The 24,923-nt window shown below is 39.4% G+C and overlaps 1 protein-coding gene across 3 annotated transcripts in view; it reads right to left on the bottom strand.

Moving 5' to 3' along the window:
* Positions 1 to 1,487: 1,487 nt before the first annotated feature.
* Positions 1,488 to 24,923, bottom strand: part of MTRR (5-methyltetrahydrofolate-homocysteine methyltransferase reductase) — a 32,493-nt gene continuing 9,057 nt past the window's right edge. For all 3 annotated transcript variants that reach the window (XR_004056361.1, XM_010378293.2, XM_010378294.2), the window contains 11 exons: positions 24,105 to 24,483; positions 19,254 to 19,376; positions 17,349 to 17,502; positions 16,200 to 16,288; positions 13,370 to 13,550; positions 11,256 to 11,298; positions 9,747 to 9,933; positions 6,807 to 6,925; positions 5,681 to 5,773; positions 5,390 to 5,572; positions 1,488 to 2,707 (listed from right to left, as the gene is read on the bottom strand). Coding sequence is in view for 2 of the 3 variants with exons in the window: in XM_010378293.2 (XP_010376595.1) it covers positions 2,563 to 2,707; positions 5,390 to 5,572; positions 5,681 to 5,773; positions 6,807 to 6,925; positions 9,747 to 9,933; positions 11,256 to 11,298; positions 13,370 to 13,550; positions 16,200 to 16,288; positions 17,349 to 17,502; positions 19,254 to 19,376; positions 24,105 to 24,483 (1,696 nt within the window). In the remaining variant the exon portion in view is untranslated. The remainder of the gene's footprint in view (positions 2,708 to 5,389; positions 5,573 to 5,680; positions 5,774 to 6,806; positions 6,926 to 9,746; positions 9,934 to 11,255; positions 11,299 to 13,369; positions 13,551 to 16,199; positions 16,289 to 17,348; positions 17,503 to 19,253; positions 19,377 to 24,104; positions 24,484 to 24,923) is intronic.

Genomic DNA, 24,923 nt, shown 5'->3' with positions numbered 1-24,923 from the left:
TTCACAGATTATTTATGTCTCTCCTCAACGTGATGTCAAGCTCCCTGAAAACAGGTGTTTTAACTATTTTGGTCACTGGGTACACAGTACTTTGTGAAATAGATGAATGAATCCTCCCACTGGGTATTGCTTCACCTGAATTCCATGTGTACATTTAATAATTTAAGCTATGAATCATCTGCACGTGTTTACAATGTTTCATTGTGGCCTTGGTGGGTTTTTTCTTAGTTCTTTTTATTACGTTAGTCAGTAAACAAGGCTTTATGAGATTTGTTGAGTTTTCCTTTATGGCTTAGTTCATGGTCAGTGCTTTAAAATGGTTCAAGAGTATTTGAAATCAACAAGGGTGCCCAGTTTGTTGGGTGTGGCATATATTATCATATAGTTTGCTGTGAAATCCAAATGCTTTTTATTTTTTATCGGGTAATGTATGACTCAATAGAACGATTGTTTCAGTTTAAAGTGTAACTCACTTTAGAATAACCCACAAACACTGTAAGTCTGAACCACAGAACGGAACTGTCTAGGTGCAGTGAGCGTTCTAATCAGAAAAGTCACATTGCAGAACTGCCTACCACAAGCTCTTTTGTTAATTTTATCACTGATCCGTACGAAGACTGGCTATTAAAAATAATGAGTGCAATAGTGGCTTGTTAGAGTAACAGGTTAGAAAAGGTCCCTCACTGCTAACTTCTCCCTACCCCGACATAAACAAGGTTAAAGACTTTATCCAGCAAGGCCCTAGGCTGGTGCCTGAGGCTTACCTCTGAAATAGTATGTCCAGTCACTAGGTTAGAGGATGGTTCGTGGTAAGGACTAAATTTTGCCCCTGGAGTAGTCACATCCACGTTGTGACGCACCTTGAGTGAACTCTTCCTGCAAGATGTGGTGGAGTGCCTGAAGAGACAGTCGGAACTTCATTAAGCTTAGAAACTAGGTGAGTACAACTGTGTGCCTGATTACTAATAAATCACAGATAATAATACATTTAAAAAATGATAATACATATCTGTATGTACAGCAGCATTTATAATGAAATGTATTTTCACTATCACTAGCTGGTAAGGCTGCAGGGAGCAGCTGAACGATACCCACCTAAAACGTAGATAATCTAGCAGTTTCTAGACATAACTTGGATGCTGTGTATAAGCAAATTGGCTTAGGTCAGTTTCCAACACCAAGTTATGATTGACTATTTGTCAGTTTCTTTTTACACATAAAAGTTTTGGGTCATGTAATTATAGACAGTATTGGTAGGTGGACACAAGTTCTTGATTGTTGTATCTTATTAATAAGGAATATTGTTGTCTCTTTTAATGTTTTCACCTTAAGTGTATCTTGGCTGATACAAACAACTTACACAAATAATTATGCATGTTACACAGTACTTGCTTAGTATATGTTCCTATCCCATATTTTTAGATTGGCTTCTATTATAAAATATATAATAATGAAAAGAAGAGATTAAACAGCCATAAAAATTTACATTTTAAGATTATGCTGTTTCTTTCAGATCTTTATTTCTCAAAAGGATCAAAAGCCTTCAACAGAAATTTTTTAAATGCCAAGCTATCAAATAAAAATACAATATATACTAGAACAGTGGAAAAAGGTTATCATAATCCTTTGTTATTTTGTTTTGTTTGGGCAAATTATAACAGAGAATTAGATACTGGGAATCTAAAAGTACAAGGATACTACTCAAGTCAGTATTTTAGGTACAGGACACAGCTCGAGTGGTATAAAGATGAAGAGTGTGGGAAAACCCAAAAATGTGCCAAGCAGCAGAAATAAAAGGAGTTTGAAAAGAGAAGAAAAAGGCTGTATATTTTTACTAAACTATGTACGTACTGGTACCTGTAAATTGAATGCAAATGTTCGCAAATTCTGAAATTGTGACTTAAAAAAAAGTAATGGTGATAGATAAATCATATGTCAGAGTGAAATTTCAAAATACATTTCATATTTCCAGCATCATGAAAATAAATCCCTTTGTAGGCAATTATCCTAAAATATTTTTTATCAGAAATATAGCTCTAGTAACAAATAACCATTTGATAGTTACATAAACATGTAACAGCTATGCTCTACATGTGTAATTTAAGTACATTAATATGAGCATTCTTTATGGGTATACATCATACAAAAATAAATCATTTTCATATTTTTTTAAATGTTGGCACTGTAAGTTCACACGAATGAGCTACTCAGTCAGTCTCCCTATTTCAGGAAGCCTTTGCATGGAAGGACAGAGTCTCTGTGAAGTTCTCCGGGAAGTCAAGGAGGCACTGATGGGGACTGAAGGCTGCCTCAGCCCAGGAGAGCCCACAGGCAACAGGGCAGTTCGGGGAGAGTCACAGGCACAGGAAGGGTGTAGATGGAAGACATGTAAAATCAAATCAGGAAGTTTTGTTATATTGTTAAATGATCCAATCCCCGCTCCATCTCCTCTAAGAAATGCTAAAAGAAAATTTTCTTTTGAAAATTTAAAGTCCCGGCACTAGTAAAACTGACTTCTAGTACTTCCAGTCAAACAAGCTTAATTATCTTTAATTTCTGGTTTTATGACCAAATATCCTGAAGATAGCGTTTTTCTTCTTTTAAAGTGGCCAGGGTTTTCATTGCTTCTAGTTTTTCAACTCCAATCTCTTTGCTTATTATTTCCACAAGGGCATCATGTACATCCTTGGCCATATTCTTAGCATCTCTAAAAAAGGAAATAATAAGATGATTGTTTACAAGCAGGCATTTTTACTAAATCCTCCTTAATTCACAAGTCTAATTCCCTTTGACTGTACCAGCATAGTTCTTCCCTCCCTCTTCTCGGAACATCTCACACAGATCTCCCAGCCTCACTCGTGCCCAGGCCAGGCCTTCATCTACGGTGACTGTTGTAAGAGGCACAGCTGACCACACGGTTCTACAGATCCCAATCCTCCACAGGCTCCAGGTCCCGACAGTAGGCCAAGAATTTCCTAGGTGTCAGAGAAGCATCTGAGGCCCCACCTGGCTCCAGCCCACCTGCTGGCTCGTCCCTCATTCCCTGCCTTCAAGCACTCTCAAAGCACACAGTAGACTCGTACTCCTGAAGGGAACCAGATCTCTTGCACACTTCTAGGTCTTTATGCACATACAATTAGTAACAGACACCTTTATTGAATACTTAGTATGTGCCAGGTCCTTTTGAAGTGCTTCTACATCTTAACTCTTCAGTTCACAAGACAGGGGAGGTACCCCTCCTGGGCGCTCTTGCAGTGCTCTCTGAAACACTTCCGACGTTAGCAACGTCTGTTTATGTGCAGCTTTCTCACCAGGGAGTAAGCTGTTTGAGGGTAGGAAGTGTAACTCACTTATCCTCTGATACAGTTTGGATGTGTGCTCTCTCCAAATCTTTATGCTAAAATGTGGTTCCCAGTGTTAGAAGTGGGGCTTGGTGGGAGGCGTCTGGGTCATGGGGGCGGATCCCTCATGAATGGCTTGTTGCTATGCTCGCTGTAATGAGTGAGTTCTCCCTCTGCGTTCCTGAGAGATCGGCTGAGAGTGTGGCACCTCTCCCTACCTCTTGCTTCCTCTCTTGCCATGTGAGGTGCCTGCTCCCCCTTTGCCTTCTGTCAGAGTGGAAGCTTCCTGGGGTCTTCACCAGAAGCAGGTGCTGGCACCGTTTCCTGTACAGCCTAAACCATGAGCCCATTAAATCTTTTTTCTTTAGTCTCAGGTATTCCTCTATAGCAACACAAAACCCGATACATCCTCGTATCTGTCGACATCTGAATGTGCCCAAGCACTCAGCCAGCACTCGGGTGTTTGCTGAATGAAGCCAAGTGTCAGACAAGATTCCACTATGTTAGGAACTGAAAATGTCCTGGCCCCTCACAGTGAAATTTCTTGAGAGGTGTCTGTGGTGCGTGTCTCACCTTTCTCAAGAGGTTCTCCCCTCCACTAATCCCAGGAACTTATACCCCACGAGCCTGCTCCGCTGTCTTCTCACTTGACACGTCAGCGGCACAGGCTCCCTCCCTGAGGCAGCGCCCTCTCGGCTTTGGGACAATTTTGCTTCTTTGGTGGCTGTTCCTTCTGTCTACTTCATTCCCGCTTCCCTGATGGGCCGTCAATGTTCAAGTGACCCAGGGTTTCCTTCTGAGCCCTCTGACCACTGCTATTAATGCTTCCCAGTGCATTTCACCAATGTGAAAAGTAAAGCACCAGTGATTGGGAGGAGTTATTTCTGGAATAATGTTTTAAAAGAGTCTGGACATTTAAGATATTCTCCAAGTTCTCAATTACCAGTTATCTGTGATCTGTACAACTGACTCTGCCTCTACTATTTAGAGGTGCATCTCTAAAACTGTATTTGACCACCGAAGACACTGTCCTCGCCAAACAAAACGCAGACTAAATACCTCATTAAAAGCTAAGGAAAATGTAAACCAAAACAATGTCTAGAAGTTTTGCCCTTTATCGACCTAAAGCAATGTTTTTCAATTAGGAGTCAAAATCTATTGAAAGGACATGAAATCAACTTAGTAGCCAAAGCTAGCTTTTAAAGCAAACTAAATAAAATGGAAGAGAAATGATCAGAATGTGTTATAAAAACTAAACAGAAAATGTTAAGTTTTGTTTCATGAAACTTGTTTCAATTGTATTTATACATATGTTCTGGGTCATGATGCCAGTATTTTGTCTCCTGCATTACAGTTGAAAAAAACAAAAGAACCTGACTCAGAGAATGTGTTGAATCCCAGGAACGTGTTTGGATGAAAAAGTGAATTTCTTACTTCAAAAATTCTTTTTCACTAGCAGAAATTTTTTGAGTCTCATTAAAATAAGGAAATAAGTGTTAAACAATTTTTCTATGGCAATTATGGGTTTCTGTAACAGATCTTGCCTCAGAAAGTAGATCAAATTTAGTAACACAGAATGTTTCTGGGTTTTTGTCAACTTTATCACCACAAATTATGCCTAGAAGAAAAAGAATCCTAGTATCCACATTCTCAGGGTCAAAATCATACTTTTTCTTTCTTAGTTATTAATAGTTCACAACAGCACAAATCACCTAGTCTTACATACAACAAAATCAATCTTGAGATTTCAATTCACGATTAATTTTATAACATGAGTGTAATTTTCAGAGGCGAAAAACAGGTATATAAATGGTACCAAGAATGTACAATGCAAGCATTAACTTTCACCACTATTTCCCTGATAGTAACAACTTCTGGGCTAGCAAATATGTCAAAATCATTTCAGAACTGTTATTTCTATTCCTGTACTTAAGAATCAAATGTCTTATCCCTACATATCTAGATTATTGGCTTCTCAGTCCTTTGTTTCTTCTACAGACATCACCGATGGCCCTTTCCTACCCGACTTAGGCATGATAACGACTCACCCACACACATAAATACGGCCGTTCTCGTGGAGGAGGATTCTCACCACCTCCTGGCCATGAAGCTGGATGTTGTCTTGCACATACTTTGCTGTGGCTTCCTCCTCCCCAACAGGAGCATCTCTTGAGAAGGAAACCTTTAGATGAGTTAAGATCCCATGCTTAAGGAAATGTCTGAGCTCTTTTCTGAAATATAATATATAATGGATCACTAAAAGGTTGTCAAGTTGAAAAAGTCTGAGAATTAGAATTGTACACTCAGTGGTTGAGTACAATACTAGAATTGTACAATACCTGAATAGATAATCCCTATCCTTATGCCTGCAGCCAAAAAACAACCACACTGCTCCAAAATTTCCATCTGGGTGTTGTTCTTGGAGTTTCTCTCTAAGTAGGAAAAAAAAAAGTTTAGGTGTGTGATATAAGGAATATGTAAAACCAACCTCTTTCATTAGGAACTACCACCAACAAACTCAGATTTGTAAAATCCACCTCTGCAGTTGAACATTCAGTCATTTAATTAGCATTTTACTCTCCACAGGCTGTCATGGCCACTCCAGCAGACACCACGCTACGCAAGTGTGTGGAGAAGCGGCTATGCAAGTGTGTGGAGAAGCGACGTACACAAAATGAAGACAATTCAAAGTATCACACTGTGAGATCCAGAAAGAGTTCTACATTCAATAATATTAAAAGCAATTTTATGAATAAATGAACTCTTACTATGGAAAAGTGGCATAGGGCTGTGAAAGGTAGAATGTGTAAAGTGTCCATGAAATGATGAACACACTGATGAGACAGAGGCATCTGTGATTACGCTTTTGCTTCCTTAAGGAAAAACTTAAAGTGAAGTAAAATAACTGTCCAGAAGACAGGACTCTACTGAGGAATTGTACCCAAGACTTGCGCATTAGTTCACAAATATAAGCAGAAGTACAATTTTATTTTACTTATTTCATATCAAATAATTCTGTTCTGACATAAAGTTACACTTATTAATATTCTGTTGAAAATTACTGTTGAAAGTTTGAGTTTAATGTTGCAACTTTTACTATAATTGGATCTGTTACTACCAATTTTATCCAATTAAGGGATAGATACAACAGCTGTATATCATCACAGTACGAAGGTGGCCCACTATTTGTCCCCAACCACATATGCTATAAACCACCCTGTAGCTGAGGAAGGAAATACTAAAAGTGCCACAGTCAAAAAAGGAAGCTCGAGCACAAAGCAAAATCTCTACTACACTGTGTGTTTCCTTTTCCCGTGCTGACAAATTATGTTATCACACATTGAATAATAATTTTTTAAATAAAAATTTTACAATCAAAGTCCAATTATCCTTAAAATGACTGAAGAATCCAAAACGGTTCCTCAGGAATACATTTTCCCATTAGCCAAAAAGAAAAAAACATACCTATGTTGTAGGAACCCAATAAACGGTGCTATGCCAGTTCCTGGACCCACCATTATGATGGGGATTGAGGGGTCATTTGGTAAGTGGAAATAATTTGTTATTCGAGGAGAGATGGATATCTGAAATATCAAACCAAATGTGGTGAGCATGAAAGAAAACCTAGGAAAGCGTATATAACCAACACGACCTTTGCTAAACAAATCAGAAAGGGAAAATTCCCATCAAAGAAACATCACTAAATAGCAGCATTAGATTTTACTGAAACCATGAGCACATTTGTCACTACAGAAAGAGTTTGTCTTGCAAATTTTTCTTTTCTATTGAAATAAAAAATGTTTTTAAAAATGATAGGCATTGTGTCTTTGAGGTAGAACACTAAATAGACAATGATCAAATCATGTTTCTTGGTCCATGGATAAGATCTGCTTTCTGGTGGGCAGACAACAGTATATATTAAGGAGAAAGGTACCCTAAATATGAAGACAATAAAGATTAGCATCACGATGAGGTTGAGAAATTTTAAATAAAAGTCAGGCACCTTAAAAATAAATTAAGGGGCTGCTCCAAATATTCTAGATAATGGTGCTGTATTTGCTATTCTGGGTCCAATACTACCCAGAATTATTTTTGTCATAACTAAACAAATTATATAATTAACAAAATCTTTTTGTTAAAATTTCAAAAATATATTTCTGAATCAATCTGAGTATGTTTCACTTCCAGTTTCACTGACATATGCAAAAGTCATAGTGAGTGGTACCGAGGTTTAAGAATGACAGGATTCCCCTCCACCTTGCTTGGGGGTGTAATTGTACACATTGTAACTTTTAACTCAAGGACAACTAACTGTAGAAGTAATGAAGAGCCTGAACACCGTACCTTTTAAATGAAGGAATGGCAGAGCTGTATCTCATTACTGCTCTTACTTGGGAATGAAACTAGTTAACATTACATTTGCCTTATTCGCTTCATTCATTTAACAGATTTACTGAAAGTATTCACTATGACAGGCATTAGGGATACAGAAATGAACAAAACAACACCCCTGTCTTTATGGAACTGACATTCTAGTGAGAGGAAAAGAAAATAAACACACACATTACCACATATATCCACAGAATGATGGGTAATGACTTCCTAATGTCTTAGGAAGCAAAATTACACAGGGTAAGGAAATGATGGGTGTGGCAGTGAGCTTGTAATTCAAACCCCAATGCCAAAGAAGGCCCATGTCTACAGTGAGACCTTTGACCACGGTCTGAATGAAGCTAGTTAGCCATGCCACAGCATATTCCTGGCAGAAAAGGCAACACATGTGCAAAGATCCTGTGACAACACACACTTTCTATGTTTTGGGGCTCCCTTCCTCGAAGGCTGTGGTGCTGCTTCACTTGGGGGTCTATGTGGAGAGAGTATCACGGCAGATGGGAAGAAGAGAGACCATCTATGCCACACCCACAGGCTTAGTGCTCCTGCTTAGATGTGGCAGATGTCTTTCACACAGCCAGGCTGGACACCACTGGCAGGGCTAATCTGTGAACAACTGTACTATCTGCCATAGGAAGGCAGGGCATGTGATAGGTCTTGCAAAGGTCAACATTCTCTCTAATTTGTAATAAAACATGGCACAAGCACAGGGAATTTCAGATAGTTTTAAATTACATCCTTCACATCTGCACTTCTACTGCATATAGATTGGATAGTCAATAAAAATCTGTTAAAATGGGGAAGGAAGGAGGAAGACAGGGAGGGAGAAAAGGAGGAGTAGGTGAAAGGCACTCATGCTTAGTGTTTATGATACGTGATGGATACACATTGTTTTTAACGTTCTGGAGATCATCTGCTATGTTTATACAATCACCATGTGACATATACTTGTATATCAGTACTATAATATTTCTCCTCAAAAAATAAAGTTTCTATAAGGTTCCTAATATTTTGATGTATAATGAATATATGATGTATAGTGAACACAGTAAAGCGCCTCTCTGTTCCAGAGAGCAGACTGAAAAATATCAAGTTAAAGGGCAACTTCAAGCAGCAATCATCCCTCATCCTCTCAAGTATATCCCAGGAAGTCCTAATTCCCCCTAAGGTCTATGAACATTTCAGCTCTAATAACTTAAAGAAACCAAACTTGTCCTAAGACAACACTCCAAGTGAATCACTGATTTCTTGATTACCATGAAGAAAGAGGACTTCATGATAAAGCCTGAAATGCTGCTTTATTTCAACTGTTCTTGTGGACAATTTTAAATTGTTCCCTACACACATGGTCTCGAAATTCTGCAGAGTGCCATATCAAAACATAAAAACAGGTGTCACTAAGTCCAGGTGTAAAGTGTCCACAATCTGTTGAGAAAATCACATAACCTTTTACTCCTAGGTGTGGTAAAAGTATTTACCGCCATGTCTTCTCAATAATGGCACAAATTCAGATGTCAGACACCACAGATAACAAAAGGAGAGAAACAGGGATGCGGGGATCCCACTAGCCAAAATTGGACAATATAAAATTAATCCTTAGTTGCCCTCAGACTCCCAATGTAAAACTACTTATTTGAGAGGCAGTATACAGCTTAAACATAAAATGAGACTGTCTCTCATCATCCCCCCTTAAATACTTCTAGACTCTTCTCCACCCCTCCCTAGGCCAATGTACCAAGAATATCAACATAAAAGGTCTTCTTTTCCATGAATAGGACAAGCAAAGACCATACTATATAAAATTCATGCTTGACACATTCAGAAAATACACACACTAGTTAGAGAGTAAATGGAAGTAAACAGTTTCTGCTCTTGCAAGAGAGATTTTAAAATTCAAGAACAGCATAAATGTTCTTGTGATAGTAATGAATGATGTGGGCGAGACATTGTTTGTTTCTAATCAAACAAAGAGTATGAGTTAACAATGTTGAGGTGAAGGTACTAATTTCTTACCTTAGGAGCCAGGGCTATCCTGCTGTCTTCATGGGATGCGTATGTGTTTGGCTGAAGAACAGAAGCAACCAACAAGGCCAGCCAGCCTGTGCACACTCCCTTCCGCAGAACCTCTGTTGGGGCAGTAGACAGAAATTCCACAACGTTGAAGACAAAATGGAGCTTCCCTGGGTGAAATAAACTTGAGCTGCAAAGATACACAGACAAGTTTTGAACTCGGTATCAGTACGACTACACACATGGGTCAAACCAATCCTTTTTTCACTCAGTTTAGAAATATTTCCTTATAGGCTCTAATCTACCTTCCAAATCCTCATAGAGGAAAGATTATTACATAATTAAAAACTGCCCCCAACCCTCATACTCTCACACCCTACATTTTGTGTTATTCAAGAAAGTTTCCAATTTTATTTGCTTGCACTAGGACTAGATGAGATTTATAAAAAGTAATGTGCCCTAAGGATCTTCATGTAAAAGACTCATTCAGTCAATATTATAAAGACATTTTACCATGTGAAGAAATGTGGATAAATTCTAACAAATATCTATACATTATCTACCGGTAAGATGATAAAACTTAAAAGTGACTGAAGTATACACCCAGAAAAGAGAAAACTAAAAATTCAAAGTAAAAACATCTTTAAAAGACATCCCTACAAAAACAGATTCCTTTTCACATTACAGGGTATATAATGCAAAAGAACTTGAGTTCATTCTTAATTCCTTTTTCACCCAAAAGAATGGCGCACTTTCTTGTATTATTATTAATGAAAGGCAAAACAGAGAGCCAGACGGGAAAACGGCAGAGGCTGTGCAATGGAACGAAGGCCAGAGGCAGAATGCTACAAGCCAGTGCTCATCAGATGTTTTTTTTGGTTTTGTTTTTTGAGACGGGGTCTCACGCTGTTGCCCAGGCTCAAGTGCAGTGGCGTGATCTCAGCTCACTGCAATCTCCACCTCCTGGGTTCACGCCACTCTCCCACCTCAGCCTCCCGAGTAGCTGGCGCCCGCCACCATGCCTGGCTAATTTTGCTTTTGTATTTTTAGTACAGACGGAGTTTCACAGTATTAGCCAGGATGGTCTTCATCTCCTGACCTCATGATCTGCCAGCCTCGGCCTCCCAAAGTGCTGGGATTACAGGCGTGAGCCACCACGCCCAACCTCATCAAATGTTTTATAGTGGAACTTTTCTGTCTCCCCTACCTTCTGCTGCCATTCAGTGAAGGTGGCTGGGCACACCAACAGAGGAAGCATGTGGAGGAGCCTGAGACTCCTAAGTGGGGAAACAGTGCTGCGTCATTAGGAGCCACCCAAGATGCTAAATTCTATGAAGTCCCAGAGGACAGGAGCTCTGTGATTCTTCTTCTGCTTTATTATGCCTGGTACTGTCTTCCATACATCAGCTAAGTTTTCACTGAATAAATTAGTAAACTTTAAGGATTTGGAAGTCTGAGTGCCGTAAGATTTTGGAGAATGATGCTATATATTATGTGAATGAATATTAGTACCTTGCACACGAATATGGTCTGGGTTGGAGTTTAGGAAGATGTTCTAGAAAAAAATAAAAACAAGCAATTACTAATTCACCACTACTGAAAATAACTTTACTTTTATAAAAAATCCACATCTTATTTAGAATACTCAAAATAAATCATGTTCTAGTTTTAAATCATAGTTAAGAGCATGTATAAATTCTTCGTGTTCAAGTAAAATATTACTAACTTTTTCCTCAATTCGTAAAGTTAAAAACCAGATAAGATGCATTTCCTTCCTCTTAAGTCAGTATTTCTATTCAAATGCTCACTTTTGAAAGCAAAGGCTCCTAGGAATGGGTCCATGAGTTGGCTTCAGAGGCAAGAAGCTAAGCAAACTCTTACTAGGTATGTGCAGTTTTCTGCAGGGAGGTGTCCAGTTTTCAGAGGTAAAATAAAGTCATGATCACAGAAAGATTAAAGGCTACTCTTTCAAGAATTACTGAAAATACTTAGGCTTGAAGATTTTCCATCTTACATTTAAAATAATTAAAGTGTTTGGTTTTAAAAAAATTATCAGAAAAATTTAGTCATTTCAAAATACATAGGTATTCTTCCAAAAGCAGGTTAAATAAGCTGTATTTAAATATTGAACTATCCACTAATAAACTTTGAAATGTTTTATGTTTTGGTATGTTTTATTTTTAGCAGCTACTTAATTGAAAATTTGAAAAGGTCTATGTATAATGGCTTAGAGTTTTAAATATCAAAATAAAGTTTAGTAGGGTGTTCAACTTAATATTAAGCTTTAGATATTTTAATTTTTCTTAAGGAAATTAGAAAATAGTATAATTTTTTATAAGTCCCAATGACTTTAATTTATTTATATAACTATGTAATATGTGGTATTGTTACAAACATTCTAAAAGGTAACAAAAAATCTACGAAAAGAATTGAAATAAATTAGTATATGATAAGAGAACTTTCCAGTACTACTTAGAACTCCCCACCCTGTGTTCTGTCATCCTAATCCTGTGATGGTTCCAAAGACTTCACTGGAGACGGTGAGAGGGCCAGCCTAGGACAGGATGGCGAGAAGAGCAGCCTCATTCAGTAACATGGTCTTACCATTTTGGGGAGGTCCTAAGTGGAAAGAACACTAAGAAAAAGGAGGAGAAATCAGGCCCTGACTTGCAGAGGAGGGTGCCTTTAATTGTACTGGGCATCGAAAAGGATCTTGCTGGCCTAAGAGTAAAAAGGACAATACACATTTTGGTGTCACCAAAGAAAAATGCAAATGCTAAAGGCATGACTACTTACCACTACGGGAAAGGAGATGAGAAAATTATGAGCACAGGAAAGTAATAAAGGCTTTGAAGTCCTATAAAGCACCTAGTCTTCACCCCAGTAAGCATTTTCAATCCCTTCCTGAGAGCCACAGAGAGGTCCCCTGGACATCGACTGCTCAGGGGAAACGCTTAGGTCTCTTCTGTTGGAGTATGAGGACTAGAAGAGTCACTCTGGGCAAAAAAATGGGTTACCTTTCATCTGAAATGGGATGGTTCTCTGCCTGGCAGTATCATGAATATGTCGACTTGCACTGGTACGACACAGTCCCCTTTTGCTCTTGAAGGACCCTCGATCTGGACTGGCTCAGATGGGGGCATTTCTGCATTCTGCACACAGCACAGACTGCATCAACTTGCTCTATCAATTAAATATGATGTTCATTAGCTTTGAAAAAGATAACTTTTTAATAAAAGTTCATTTTTAGACATTTAGCTAAATAACCTTTCTGAAAAAAGTTAAATTAGAAAAGCTACTCAATTCTGAGGCAAAAAAAAGAGAGTAACAAGTGACTCTACTGAGAGAGAAAATGATAGTGACACTGCTGGAAGGAAAAAAAAGAAAAACCAAAAGTTTGGAAGGGGAATTCTGTGACTTCTGGAAGGGCATACAGATGTCACAGCACCCTGAGAACAAGATATAAGATGTTTACTTACCAATCACCACCATTCATTTAGATGTATTCTTTATGCATAGAATAAAAAGGGTAAGAGAAGAGCAGCAAATTTTCTTTACTACAGAAAGGTGGCCCGCCTATCAGTGCACGAACAGCCACCACGGTGCTTGTGAAAGCGACTACTCACCAAGCAGGAGACTGAGCGGTGGCTGGCAAGAAGGGAAAGCGAGGAGGAGATCCAACAAGCAGGCACAGGCATCTCGTACAAAGCGGCTATAATCGGATGCCCCTTGTTTACTGCACAGCTCCTGTAGCCTGCGCTTTTCAGCACTGTCACTGGTATAGTCCACAAGGGCTCGCAAAAATGCCTACAAAAAGGAGCCCGCCTTAAATTATGACACAATTTGTGGGTAGAGCTATTAGAATACTCAGTTCAGTGTCTGCCTGGGGATGCACCCAATTACCCAAGAAAAAATGAGAAAGCCACTAGGAGCTATTGTCAGGAGGAGGGAATTTAATTTACCATTTGCTTTAATGTTGATCTGTTAGAAAAATTTCACAATGTAAATAAATAAAAAAAATAAAATTCTGAATCCCAATTTTCAAAGTCTAAACTCCCGAACAAAACATCAAACTTGCTAATAAGAATTTTTTATTTCAATGCAATTACAAGCTATTAATTACATGCAGACATAGCTTATTTTTCAAGGGTTCTTTAGGAACAAAGCACTTCAGTCATTATTCGCTCAAATGTTATGTGAAATGCTAATGGGTACTGCTACTTTAAATTCCATGGCTCAAGATGATTGTGTCCTGGACTTCCTCAACAGGGAGGACAAAATCACTGTTCCCAAAGGAGTCACAGGTTTCCAAAGGTTTAGCTGAAGAATCTCTGTCTAAAATACCAAGACACTAACAAATTACACCAAATGCCAAACTCAGTGTCCAACAAAAACAAGGACTCAGGAAACGCTGCTGAATGGACACCCCAAATCTCTGCTCAGACTTTTTGGAAGATAATAAAAAAATCTACCAATAACAGTTTGTAAATTCTAAAGCCAATACAATCTTCTAAATTAAAAGCTAAAACAGTGACAATTTTAAATCCTTTAACATACTTTTTTCACTTTAGAACTATAAAAACTTTATGGTACTAAAACAGGAAATGCTGCACTGTTTTTGGAGAACAAGCTGACAAACCTGACAAACATTGTTACAATTTAAAATGTAAATATTTTTAAAACAGCAATTCTACTCCAAGGAATTTGTTTCACAATTATACTTCAAGTTAAGTGTCCAAAAATTAATACAAGAAAGTTTGCCTTTCTTTTTTAATAGTGAAAAAGAGAAAATGACTCAATTGCCCATAATTATATCAACAAATAATGGTGTATCCATAGTATCCATTAAAACTCTTTCCAGGGCCGGGCACGGTGGCTCACGCCTGTAATCCCAGCACTTTGGGAGGATGAGGCGAGTGGATCACGAGGTCAGGAGATCGAGACTATCCTGGCTAACACCAGTGAAATCCCGTCTCTACTAAAAAATACAAAAAATTAGCCAGGCGGGGTGGTGGCGCCTGTGGTCCCAGCTACTAGGGAGGCTGAGGCGGGAGAATGGCGTGAACCCGGGAGGCGGAGCTTGCAGTGAGCCAAGATCGCGCCACTGCACTCCAGCCTGGGCGACAGAGCGAGACTCCGTCTCAAAAAAAAAAAAAAAAAAACTCTTTCCATCCTGAAATACACAGATTCTTGATTTAAGTTAAAAAGGCAAGTTATAGAACAGCACATATAATATGGATCCCCATATTTTCCTCAGGAAAGCAAAATTCAAGTATTAACTCTGAGGGTTTGATTATAAAATACTTTGGTTTCCTAGGTTATTTCTGTATCCAGAATTTTTCCAATGAGCATACTATTTTTGAAAAAAAAAAAAACCCAGATATACATATATATACACACAAATATATATACACACATATATATACACACATATATACACACATACACACACACACTTTACACATATTTTAAAAGCAGTAGAGCTGAACCAAAATTGTGACTTAATCGGTAAGCTTTCATCACAGTAAATTAATTCTAAACTTACTTAAATTGCATCTCGAGCTGATTACCAGGAAAGGAAGATGGAAAAATATATATATATATATATACACACACACACACATATATACACACACACATATATATTTAGAGACAGCTGAGCCTCTCTCTAAAGTAGTTTACTCATCCAAGACTAGAAATGCGATAAACACATTAATAAAATGACACGAAAACCACACTGGGGAGGTGGTGGCCTAATTACAACACTCTCTATGCTCACTGACGATACAAGTGTGGCAAGGGAGATGTGAAAAATTTTAGCCATTAATGGCCACTTCAGGGAACTGGTTAGAAGAAATCAGTTACAAGCAGTTATAAAAAAACAGCTCCTGGTACAATACTGACATCTAGTGGATTGTTCTACCTCCAAGTTCATCTAAAAATTGATTATTACCTACCAAAACCCTTCTATTTTTCCTGAAGCATTCTGTTACAGCAATAAATAGTTACATGGTATTACACAAAGGAGGTCTGAATAACTGTAGGAAGTTGCAAGTGGTGGTGGGGGGAATCCTAAGCTCTCATTAGCTTTCTGTCACCAATTAAAGCAGCAGCAGCAATGAATGTGTAGCTGGGTAACACAAGGTCAACTGCAGTCACTTCCATCACTGTGGAATGCGCTACACAGTTAATGACAAGTAAAAATAAGACTAAGAAAAAGCCCTATTTAAACAACTTCATTTCAAACAAAAATTTAAATGCAAATACAACATAAAAAGATTTGTATATGATAGTTATGATGATAGCACACACCTTTGGGAACTAATATTAAAAACACGCTATCAAGATCATATTTTTTAAGACTGCAAAGGGCAGATTCTAGATTTGTTTAATCAATCCTAAACAAAGCTAAGCATTATTTTAAAATAGTTACCTGAAGAAGAGAGAAAAAAATACCTTTTTAGGAATTGCTCGGATTTCAAGACACCAGGTAAAAATGAACTGGAGAGAACATCTCGCAGGTATATGCTGGGGTAAGGCAGCTCCTTTTCAGGTAAAGACGAGAAAGGGGTTCATGACATAGAAGATAAAGAATAAAATGTTTTTACACATTCCCCAGAACACAATTACTGTAGTACTTTACAGCACATCAAAGTGCAATATGACTTGTGGCAATGTTTATTCAGTCAAAAAAATTCCCCAAAATGAATACAGTAAACAAAACTCCATCTTACAAAAAAATAAAAATAAAAGACTATAAATTCAAAATAGGCCATATAAAAGAAAGGAAAATTATTTAAAATTAAGAAACAAGGCCGGGCGCGGTGGCTCAAGCCTGTAATCCCAGCACTTTGGGAGGCCGAGACGGGCGGATCACGAGGTCAGGAGATCGAGACCATCCTGGCTAATACGGTGAAACCCCGTCTCTACTAAAAAATACAAAAAACTAGCCGGGCGACGAGGCGGGCGCCTGTAGTCCCAGCTACTCGGGAGGCTGAGACAGGAGAATGGCGTGAACCTGGGAGGCGGAGCTTGCAGTGAGCTGAGATCCGGCCACTGCACTCCAGCCTGGGCGGCAGAGCAAGACTCCGTCTCAAAAAAAAAAAAAAAAAAGAAACAAAAAGCTAAAAAGATAGCAGTAATCCATTAGCATTATTATTCTCAAAAAATCAATTTAGGACTAATTCGAGATTCTAAGTAAATAATATATTTATATTTTGAAAAATAAATAATTATGGATAAAGCAACTATTTTATATAATAAATGAGCAAAAACAAACATACTATGGGAAGTAAATAAGAAAAGAATTTTTTAAAAAAACCTAGGCCAATGCTTCTCAAAAACTACATTTACCACTCATTTTTCATGTCCACAAATGTCCAATAATCAGAACATCCATTATCTTCTTATTCAATGTAATTAACATGAAAGTTAAGAAACTAGCAATACCAGTGTATGCCTGTGTTCCCGGACCCTGATGCACAGCTGAGCCACAGGCATCTGTGCGGCCACCACATACGACACTGAACCTTAGAGCCACACTCTCACCATCAGCTCCAGTCCACTGGCCCACAACACCCTAACGTCACAGCAGCAGGGCTGTACCTTTCTTCTTTGTGTCTGTCTTTATTTTCAAAAGGACGTAGTGCTCTCTTTTATCTTCAAGCTGCAGTCTTTGGAGTAGGCTTTGTACCTCAGAATCACTGTTAGGACAGATTACGCTGAAGGCATCTCCAGGCTGATAGGAAAAGTCTGTTTTCTAGAGAAGAGCCAAAATGAAAAACAAAAAAAATCCCTTATATGTGTTACATAGTTTAAGCTATAGGGTAACAAAAATGTATTTTTCAGTATTATGATTTTAATATATGAACTCAGAAAGAAAATAGAATTTCAAAAAAAAAAAAACACACAATTTTAAAAGGCCCAACTAACCAAATAAACATACTTTCATTATTATCAGTTACTATTAAAAAGAAATCTGGTAGTTATCCAGTGTTTTGCCTTTTATCATTGCATACTTAGAGAATCGAAGTCAGACCTTCTTTGTTCTCTACAAAGTAAGGTCCTATGGCGTTTTCAATAACCCATGTAAATATAAAAATCCCCCTTACAAAAACATACATGTACACACACACGAAAACATACATTATGACCAAAAGAAATTAATTATGATCAAAAGCATTGGTTTTCAATTTTCTTCTCCTTACTTCACTCTTTTCCTTTAGGGGACAGGAAAGGGTACTTTATTTCCTTAAGTATAAAACATTACACCATCTGGCTTGATACTGGCTGTGAGCAAACATGGGCTGAAAAAGTCACCACTTCCCAAGTCAAGTCTATTACTAGGCCCATTGCCTCTAAGCCCTAGAGTGATATAGATGCAGGCTACAGCTCTGGGAAGGAGCCTCTCACAACGACACAAGCTCACATTTCTTGCCAACAAGGGAGACAGACTGGATTAAGCACAGACCAACCCTTGCCTCTTTATGACAAAAATGTAAAATACCAGAACAAAAAATATTTCGGTGTACATAGTATTATTATTTATAGATGCAAAACCATTTAGTTTTGACACATTATATTTCTTTTTTTCTGTTAGGAAGTTCAATTAAATCTACACAGACAGCCTTAATGTGCTCTTGCTTTTCTGAAAGAACCCACTTAACCTCTCAAAGACTTTCATAAAATAAAGGGTTGAGCTAAATGACTTTGAAGAGGTACTCAAGCACTTATTTTAGGACTGTCAGTTTCTTAACCTAAGGACAATGGATTCCAGCAGGGTGTGGAGGGTGGGCAGGGGGCCCATGGACAGGGTGCATAGAGGCACATCTCAGACTAAAACTGTATGTAAATGTTTCTATATACAGTGGGCCCTCCATATCCTCAGGTTCTCCATCCTCAGAATCAACCAACCCTGGATGGAAAATATTTGGGAGGAAAAAAACAAGAAAAAATAACAGTAAAAATAATGTAAACTTAAAAACACAGTATAGCAACTACTAATATTGTGGTTACTGTAAGTAATCTACAGATGACTTAAAGTATAGGGGAGGATGTGCACAGATTACATACAAATACTATAACATTTTACATAAGGGATTTGAGCTTTGAGGATCTGGATATCTGAAAGGGGTCCTGGAACAAATCCTTCAAAGATACTAAGGGACAAGTGTAATCATTTTTCGGGAGACCTCTCGTTAATATAACCAAGCACCACGCAGCTCGGCGTACGTAACCAAGCACCACGCAGCTCGGCGTACGTAACCAAGCACCACGCAGCTCGGCGTACCTAACCAAGCACCACGCAGCTCGGCGTACCTAACCAAGCACCACGCAGCTCGGCGTACGTAACCAAGCACCACGCAGCTCGGCGTACGTAACCAAGCAGCATGCAGCTCGGCGTACCTAACCAAGCACGACGCAGCTCGGCGTACCTAACCAAGCACCACACAAGTCTTTCTGCACATCTTGACAATATTACTGTGCTGAGAAATAAATTTTGCAACTTACTGAAATGTCCAATTCTACCAGCAGAGTGGTTTTTATGGCATCATTCGTAGTAAGTTGAACTGCCTTTGAAATTGGAACTTGAAAAATTGGATCTGCTGAAGTCACAGATGCTTGGCTTTCCTCCTTTAGAAACAAATGGGACAAAATGTAAGTGCAATTTTCAATTATACCTTTCTTTCACTTAGTGACTATGCAGGATCCATAGGGACTTGCAAAACTTCCTGGCTACTTAGTATTCATTTCCAAGGTAAATGAGTGCAGACATATGGAGCTAGCTTTTCAGAAGAGAAGCTCGATTCTATTTCAAACTCTCTATCTATTAGACATTAGAATTTCTGAAATACACATAGAAAATACAAAATACTGGCATTTTCACATAAAGACCTAGTAGTTTTCCTAATAAACTATGTAAAGGGAAACAGTATGTATGCAAATGTTTCAGGAGAGGAGATCTTAAAGGATGTGAAAGATGTTTAAGAATGCAACGTGTGTGTGTGTGTGTGTAGATGGTCACAGGAACCTCCTAGTGTGGGGTAATGCTGTTCATATGGCTGCTGAAATATGGCTTGTGAAATATGGCTAGTGTCACTAAGAAACAGAATTAATTTTAACAAATGTTCATTAATTTAAATTTAAGTAGCTATATGTGGCTAGCAGCTCTTGTACCAGACATAGTAGGTCTTGGAAAACTGCAAAAAATCCCAATTCTTTATAATACTCCCTACTCCTTTTCTATATTCCTAAGTTTAAAAACAAAATATTTTAACCGTACTAGTCAATTAATCATGGATAAGTGGCTATATGGGAAAGCTGCGATGAAGGTCCGTTCTGGGTGTCTGGAGTGTGGGGGTACTGAGATGTACCCCTAAGAAGACTGCCTTCTGCAAAGGCTATGGCAGTGCTGACAATGACTATCTCTGCCACTTGCAAGAACCACTTCAGCATTCTCAGGTCACACCTTGCCCCTGCCCACACCTCCTTTCAGAGGCAGCCCACATCCAGTGTCTAATCAATGACTACAAAGGTCCAGCCTCTTTGTTCCAACTCAGGACAACTCTGAAGACCCACCAGCTCCAGAGAACCCTATGGGATTGGCTGAGGCCTTTGCAGAGACTGCACAGCAGCTCAGCTTCTTTCTGTGCCCAATCCTGCTTCCATCCCTCCATGCCCAAAGATGATGCTGTCAAGAGGATGCCCTAAAAACATCTCATTTTTTGACTCCTGGAACCAGCCTGTGACAGTCAGTGCCAGGGTAGCCTACGAAAGATGCTAAAATGGAGTCTGGAGCTGGATCATCTACCTGGTTGACAATGAGAACACCACACTAGTGAGAGAGCAGACAGACGGCACCGGCACACAGCAACAATGCAACCGTAAGTAGCAGGGAGCGCCAGTGGAAGCAAATGCATTACCTTGCAAGATCCATCAGGTGCTTGAGAACTATGGAGAAATAGTAGAAGAGAAGACTGGTGGGACTTGGGGGGCTACTGCTAAACTTCACTCACACTTGAAAAAAATGCAAAAAGCTTAAATGATGAACCAACAATTAAGAACTAAGTATAAAAGCCAGGGGACATCCACAGGAGCTTAGAAAGACACAGTCATTTCATACAGCTCATGACAGCAAAGGCAGAGAAAGCCAAGGACTAACTGGGAAAAAAAATCTTGAATACCCAGATTCCCTTTAAAATCTTGACTACCCGGAATCCCTTAAAAATCTTGACTACAAAGAATCCCTTAAAAATCTTGACTACCCAGATTCCCTGAAAAATCTTACTATCCAGATTCCCCTGAACTCTTTGAGCCTGCAGATGTGGCCACTCCTTCCCACGAAGAGTAAGAACTCCCTTCTCACATCTGGATGGTGTAGGGACCTCTGCCCACAACATATGCCTGTGCCCCCACTACCACACTCCATCCCCTCTCCTGGTTGCTAGACCAATAACTGGGGTTGTTGTGACACACTCAGCCACTAAAGCACTGGGCCAGTTAAGGAAGGTAAGGGACTAACCCCTAAGAAAGTATAGGACAGAGCACTATGCCCCCACAGGAGCCAGGAAAGTATGCACACGACAGACAGCTGAGGTCCTAAATTGAGGAGGGCAGAACACAGATGCAAAAAATGAGCAGCTCTAAAAGGCACTGGATCAATCCTTACAATGAAAAGAAATCAAGGAGACATGTAAAGGGAGCTGTAGGCAGCTGCTCCAATAAAAACGACCCTTTGCCCTGTTTCCAGACCAGCAACCCACTGACTGTAGGAGAGAAGAGGTCCCTAGGAGGAGGGACTGTGCGATACTATAGAAACTGTACTTGGCAATGGCTTCTGCAGTCCTTTTCCCAAAGGGGAAATGTACACTGGGCTAAGGGGAATATGCAGGCATTCCAGGGTCTGTGAAGAGGGGGTTCAAATGAATGTTGTTACCCAGGGACTCAAAGCGTCAGCACAGCTCTTCTATGACAGCAAGGCACATGGGGGGCAGGCGGTAAATGGAGTCCTGGCCCAGGACCCCCAGTGGCCACTCAGCAGCTGGCACAGGGCAACACTGAATTCTTGGCCTCTGACATAAGATCTATCATCATGGGGAAGGCCAAGAAGAAGTCTCTGAATTTGACGCCATCCTCCTCCCTAAACACCGAGATAGAACAAGGGAAACAAAAGAGCATCCTGAGAGAAATGACATCCTTAAAAAGCTGATGGACACAGGGTATGGTCTCTCCTAGCTCCATTTAATTCACCAGTGTGACCACTGCAAAAACCACACAAATCCTGGGGGATGACACTGAACTACTGGAAACTCAAACAAGTAACGGGTCCACTGTAGCCTCTCTGCAAGCTGGTTTTCCTTGACAGAGTACACTAGCATGGCCTCAGGTACAGGGGCAATGATTTAGTCAAAGTGCTCCTTCCAAACCCTATCACTAAAGAGGATCAGAAACAGTTCACTTTGAGTTGAAACAATGTATACATTTTACAATTACGCCCCAGGGCTCTCATAAGTCTGCCTGCTGTTATGAGTCTGAATAAATGTGGAACACCTGCAAAGCACCACACTAACCAGCTTACTCTATCAGGGGCATTGTGCTATCAGACTGAATGAGCAACGAGAAGTGGTCAGAATACTAGAATCCTTAGTAAGACCCATGCCCTATGCAATTTAAGGGCCTGCAGTGTCAGCACAATTTTTAGGGTTCTAACAGTTTGGTGCATGTCAGGACATCCCCTCCCAAGTAAAGGCCACACTAGTGCACCTTGTACCTCACTTCTCCTAGAGAGAAACAGAACCACTGCTAAGAGTCTTTAGGATCTGCGGATAGCACATCCCATACCTGAGAGGACTGAGACCCAAATACCAGGTGACAGAAAAGGTCACCAGCTTTGCGTGGGGCCCAGAGCAGGAGAGGGCTCTACAGCAGGTCCAAGTGACGGTGCTTGTTAACAGGTCCTGCCGCTCTACCACACAACCCAGAAGACCCTCTGATTATAAGAGGTAATACTTCCGCATGGGAGAAAGGTACCATATAGGGCTGACTGAGGCCTCTGTTGAGACTGCATCGCAGCTCAGCTCCTCACTGTGCCAAATCCTGCTTCCAACCCCTCTGTGCCTCAAGGCAATGGTCCCAAGAGGATGCCTACAAAACATTCTTTTTTTTCCCAAGTCTTTACTCTCTCAGTATATTATTTCATATTTATATTGTCTCCCTTCAATACTTGAGATTTGTTATGTTAAATCTTTTAACTACATTATTAACAACTCAAGTCTATTTAATGACACTTTCTATTAAGAAAAAACCTAGAAACCATTTTTGTTTTTGAGACGGAGTCTCACCCCGTCGCCCAGGCTAGAGTGTGGTAGTGTGATCTCAGCTCACTGCAACCTCCGCCTCCTGGAAAAAACCCACAAACTCTTAACAGATCTTCCTCCTAACTTAAAAAAAAAGGCATACATTGTGTCTGTTCCCAAACCAGACTGAGATACACTTACTGCAATTACCTCACTAAACAATTCACAAAATAATGAAGTACAAGTGCAAAAACAATAGCCCATAGTTGTTTATACACAAAATCATACTTGTATGAAAGTTTTAGAAAGACACTATAAAAGATGCTAAAAAAAAATGCTATCATACGAGGTGTCTACAAATAGTGCTAATATACAAGACAGATGCTGCATCCAGATTATTTCTTAAATGTCTACATCTGTCTTCATTAAAAAACGAGAACAAGAAACTAAAACTGGTAATAACTGCAGTAAGGCTGTGGTTTTTGTAAGAAAAGTCCATGTGGAACTCCAAACAGCCACTCAACAGAAAGAGGACTTAGCTCTGGAAACTTATTTTAAGCAGGTTAGAAAAAACTTCAGGGTACCATACACTGACTATGGCGAGAAATTAGCTATTATGCAACGTGATACTCAACTAACTGCCCATACAACTTACCTCTGTTTGACTCATCTAAAATGAGAAACCAAGTTGTTAGTTCTCCAAAATAATGACGAAACTGAGTTCTTAACTATTTACTTCTTTAAATATAGAAGTAATAATACAAGACCTTTTGTAATACCTGGGTGGGAAAACTTTTACTGGAAGGGGCCAAATGCTTTAGGCTTTGCAGGCCCCTGTGGTAACCACTAACTCTGCCATTGTAGCTCAGAAGCTGTCACAGACACTACCTAAATGCATAGGCATGGCTGTGTTCCAGTAAAATCTACTTACAAAAGAAACATGCTGGGCCACATTTGGCCAGTAAGCCATAGTTTGTTGACCTCTCTTCTAATGTAATAATTTAAAAGCCCAAAGCAAACATCCATGATTAAAAAGCATCCATAGCATAAAGAAAAACTTGCTTACCTGGCCAAGAGACTCCTGCAGATGTACCTGCAAATATTCTGGGGGTAAAGCAGGAACATTCAGAGAGGCTTGCGAGAGTGGGGGTACTGAACGGGTAAGTGAGGACTCAAAGTCTTCAATTAAAACATTGGATTGGTTGCTGTTCACTGCATTTTGCTTCAAAACCTCAGAATCCTTTCCTCCTGAATCATCGAATCTCAGAAGCTCGACTTGTGATTCAATGTGTAGCAACTCTGACTTCACAAGGTCTGTCCTCGAGGACGCAGGTGATGCCACCGGGGGTGTGCCACTTATCTCCTCTTGTCCTCTGCTTGACCTAAAATGCTCTCTGAGGGCCGGCCAGAGTCCAGCAATCCATGGCTCAACCACAAGTTCTAAACTGGACAGTAAAAACAAAGGAAAAACAAAACAAATGCCTAAGTTCTCCATCTGAATGCAGAACAGGATAATGACAGTCTGTCCATGTGGCAAAGTACGCACTTGTTAGAAACACTATGAAGACCATTCGGAGTACAAAAAATGCTTCACGATTAAGTTTTAAAGCAGGATATATTATGTGTTCATTAGCACTGCAGCTAAAAACATGAATATGTATAAAGGTAAAAGAAATGAAGAGGGATAGGAAGATATTCTAGTAATAGGAATGATAGGAATAGAATTCCTCTTAATGTCCCAGAATTGGTAAACTTTATTTTAAGAAGATATAATTTTAAATAGGCAACAGAACTTAACCAAAATTCAAGCCCACCATAATGCTGCAAATGCTCATTCCATCAATCAAATGCACCTTTTCTTCTTCTGCCTAGCCAATTTACTGAT

This window comes from Rhinopithecus roxellana, chromosome 3 (genome assembly GCF_007565055.1).
Source record: "Rhinopithecus roxellana isolate Shanxi Qingling chromosome 3, ASM756505v1, whole genome shotgun sequence".
In the NCBI taxonomy this organism is placed as follows: domain Eukaryota; kingdom Metazoa; phylum Chordata; class Mammalia; order Primates; family Cercopithecidae; genus Rhinopithecus; species Rhinopithecus roxellana.
This window is presented reverse-complemented; position numbering and strand designations above follow the sequence as displayed.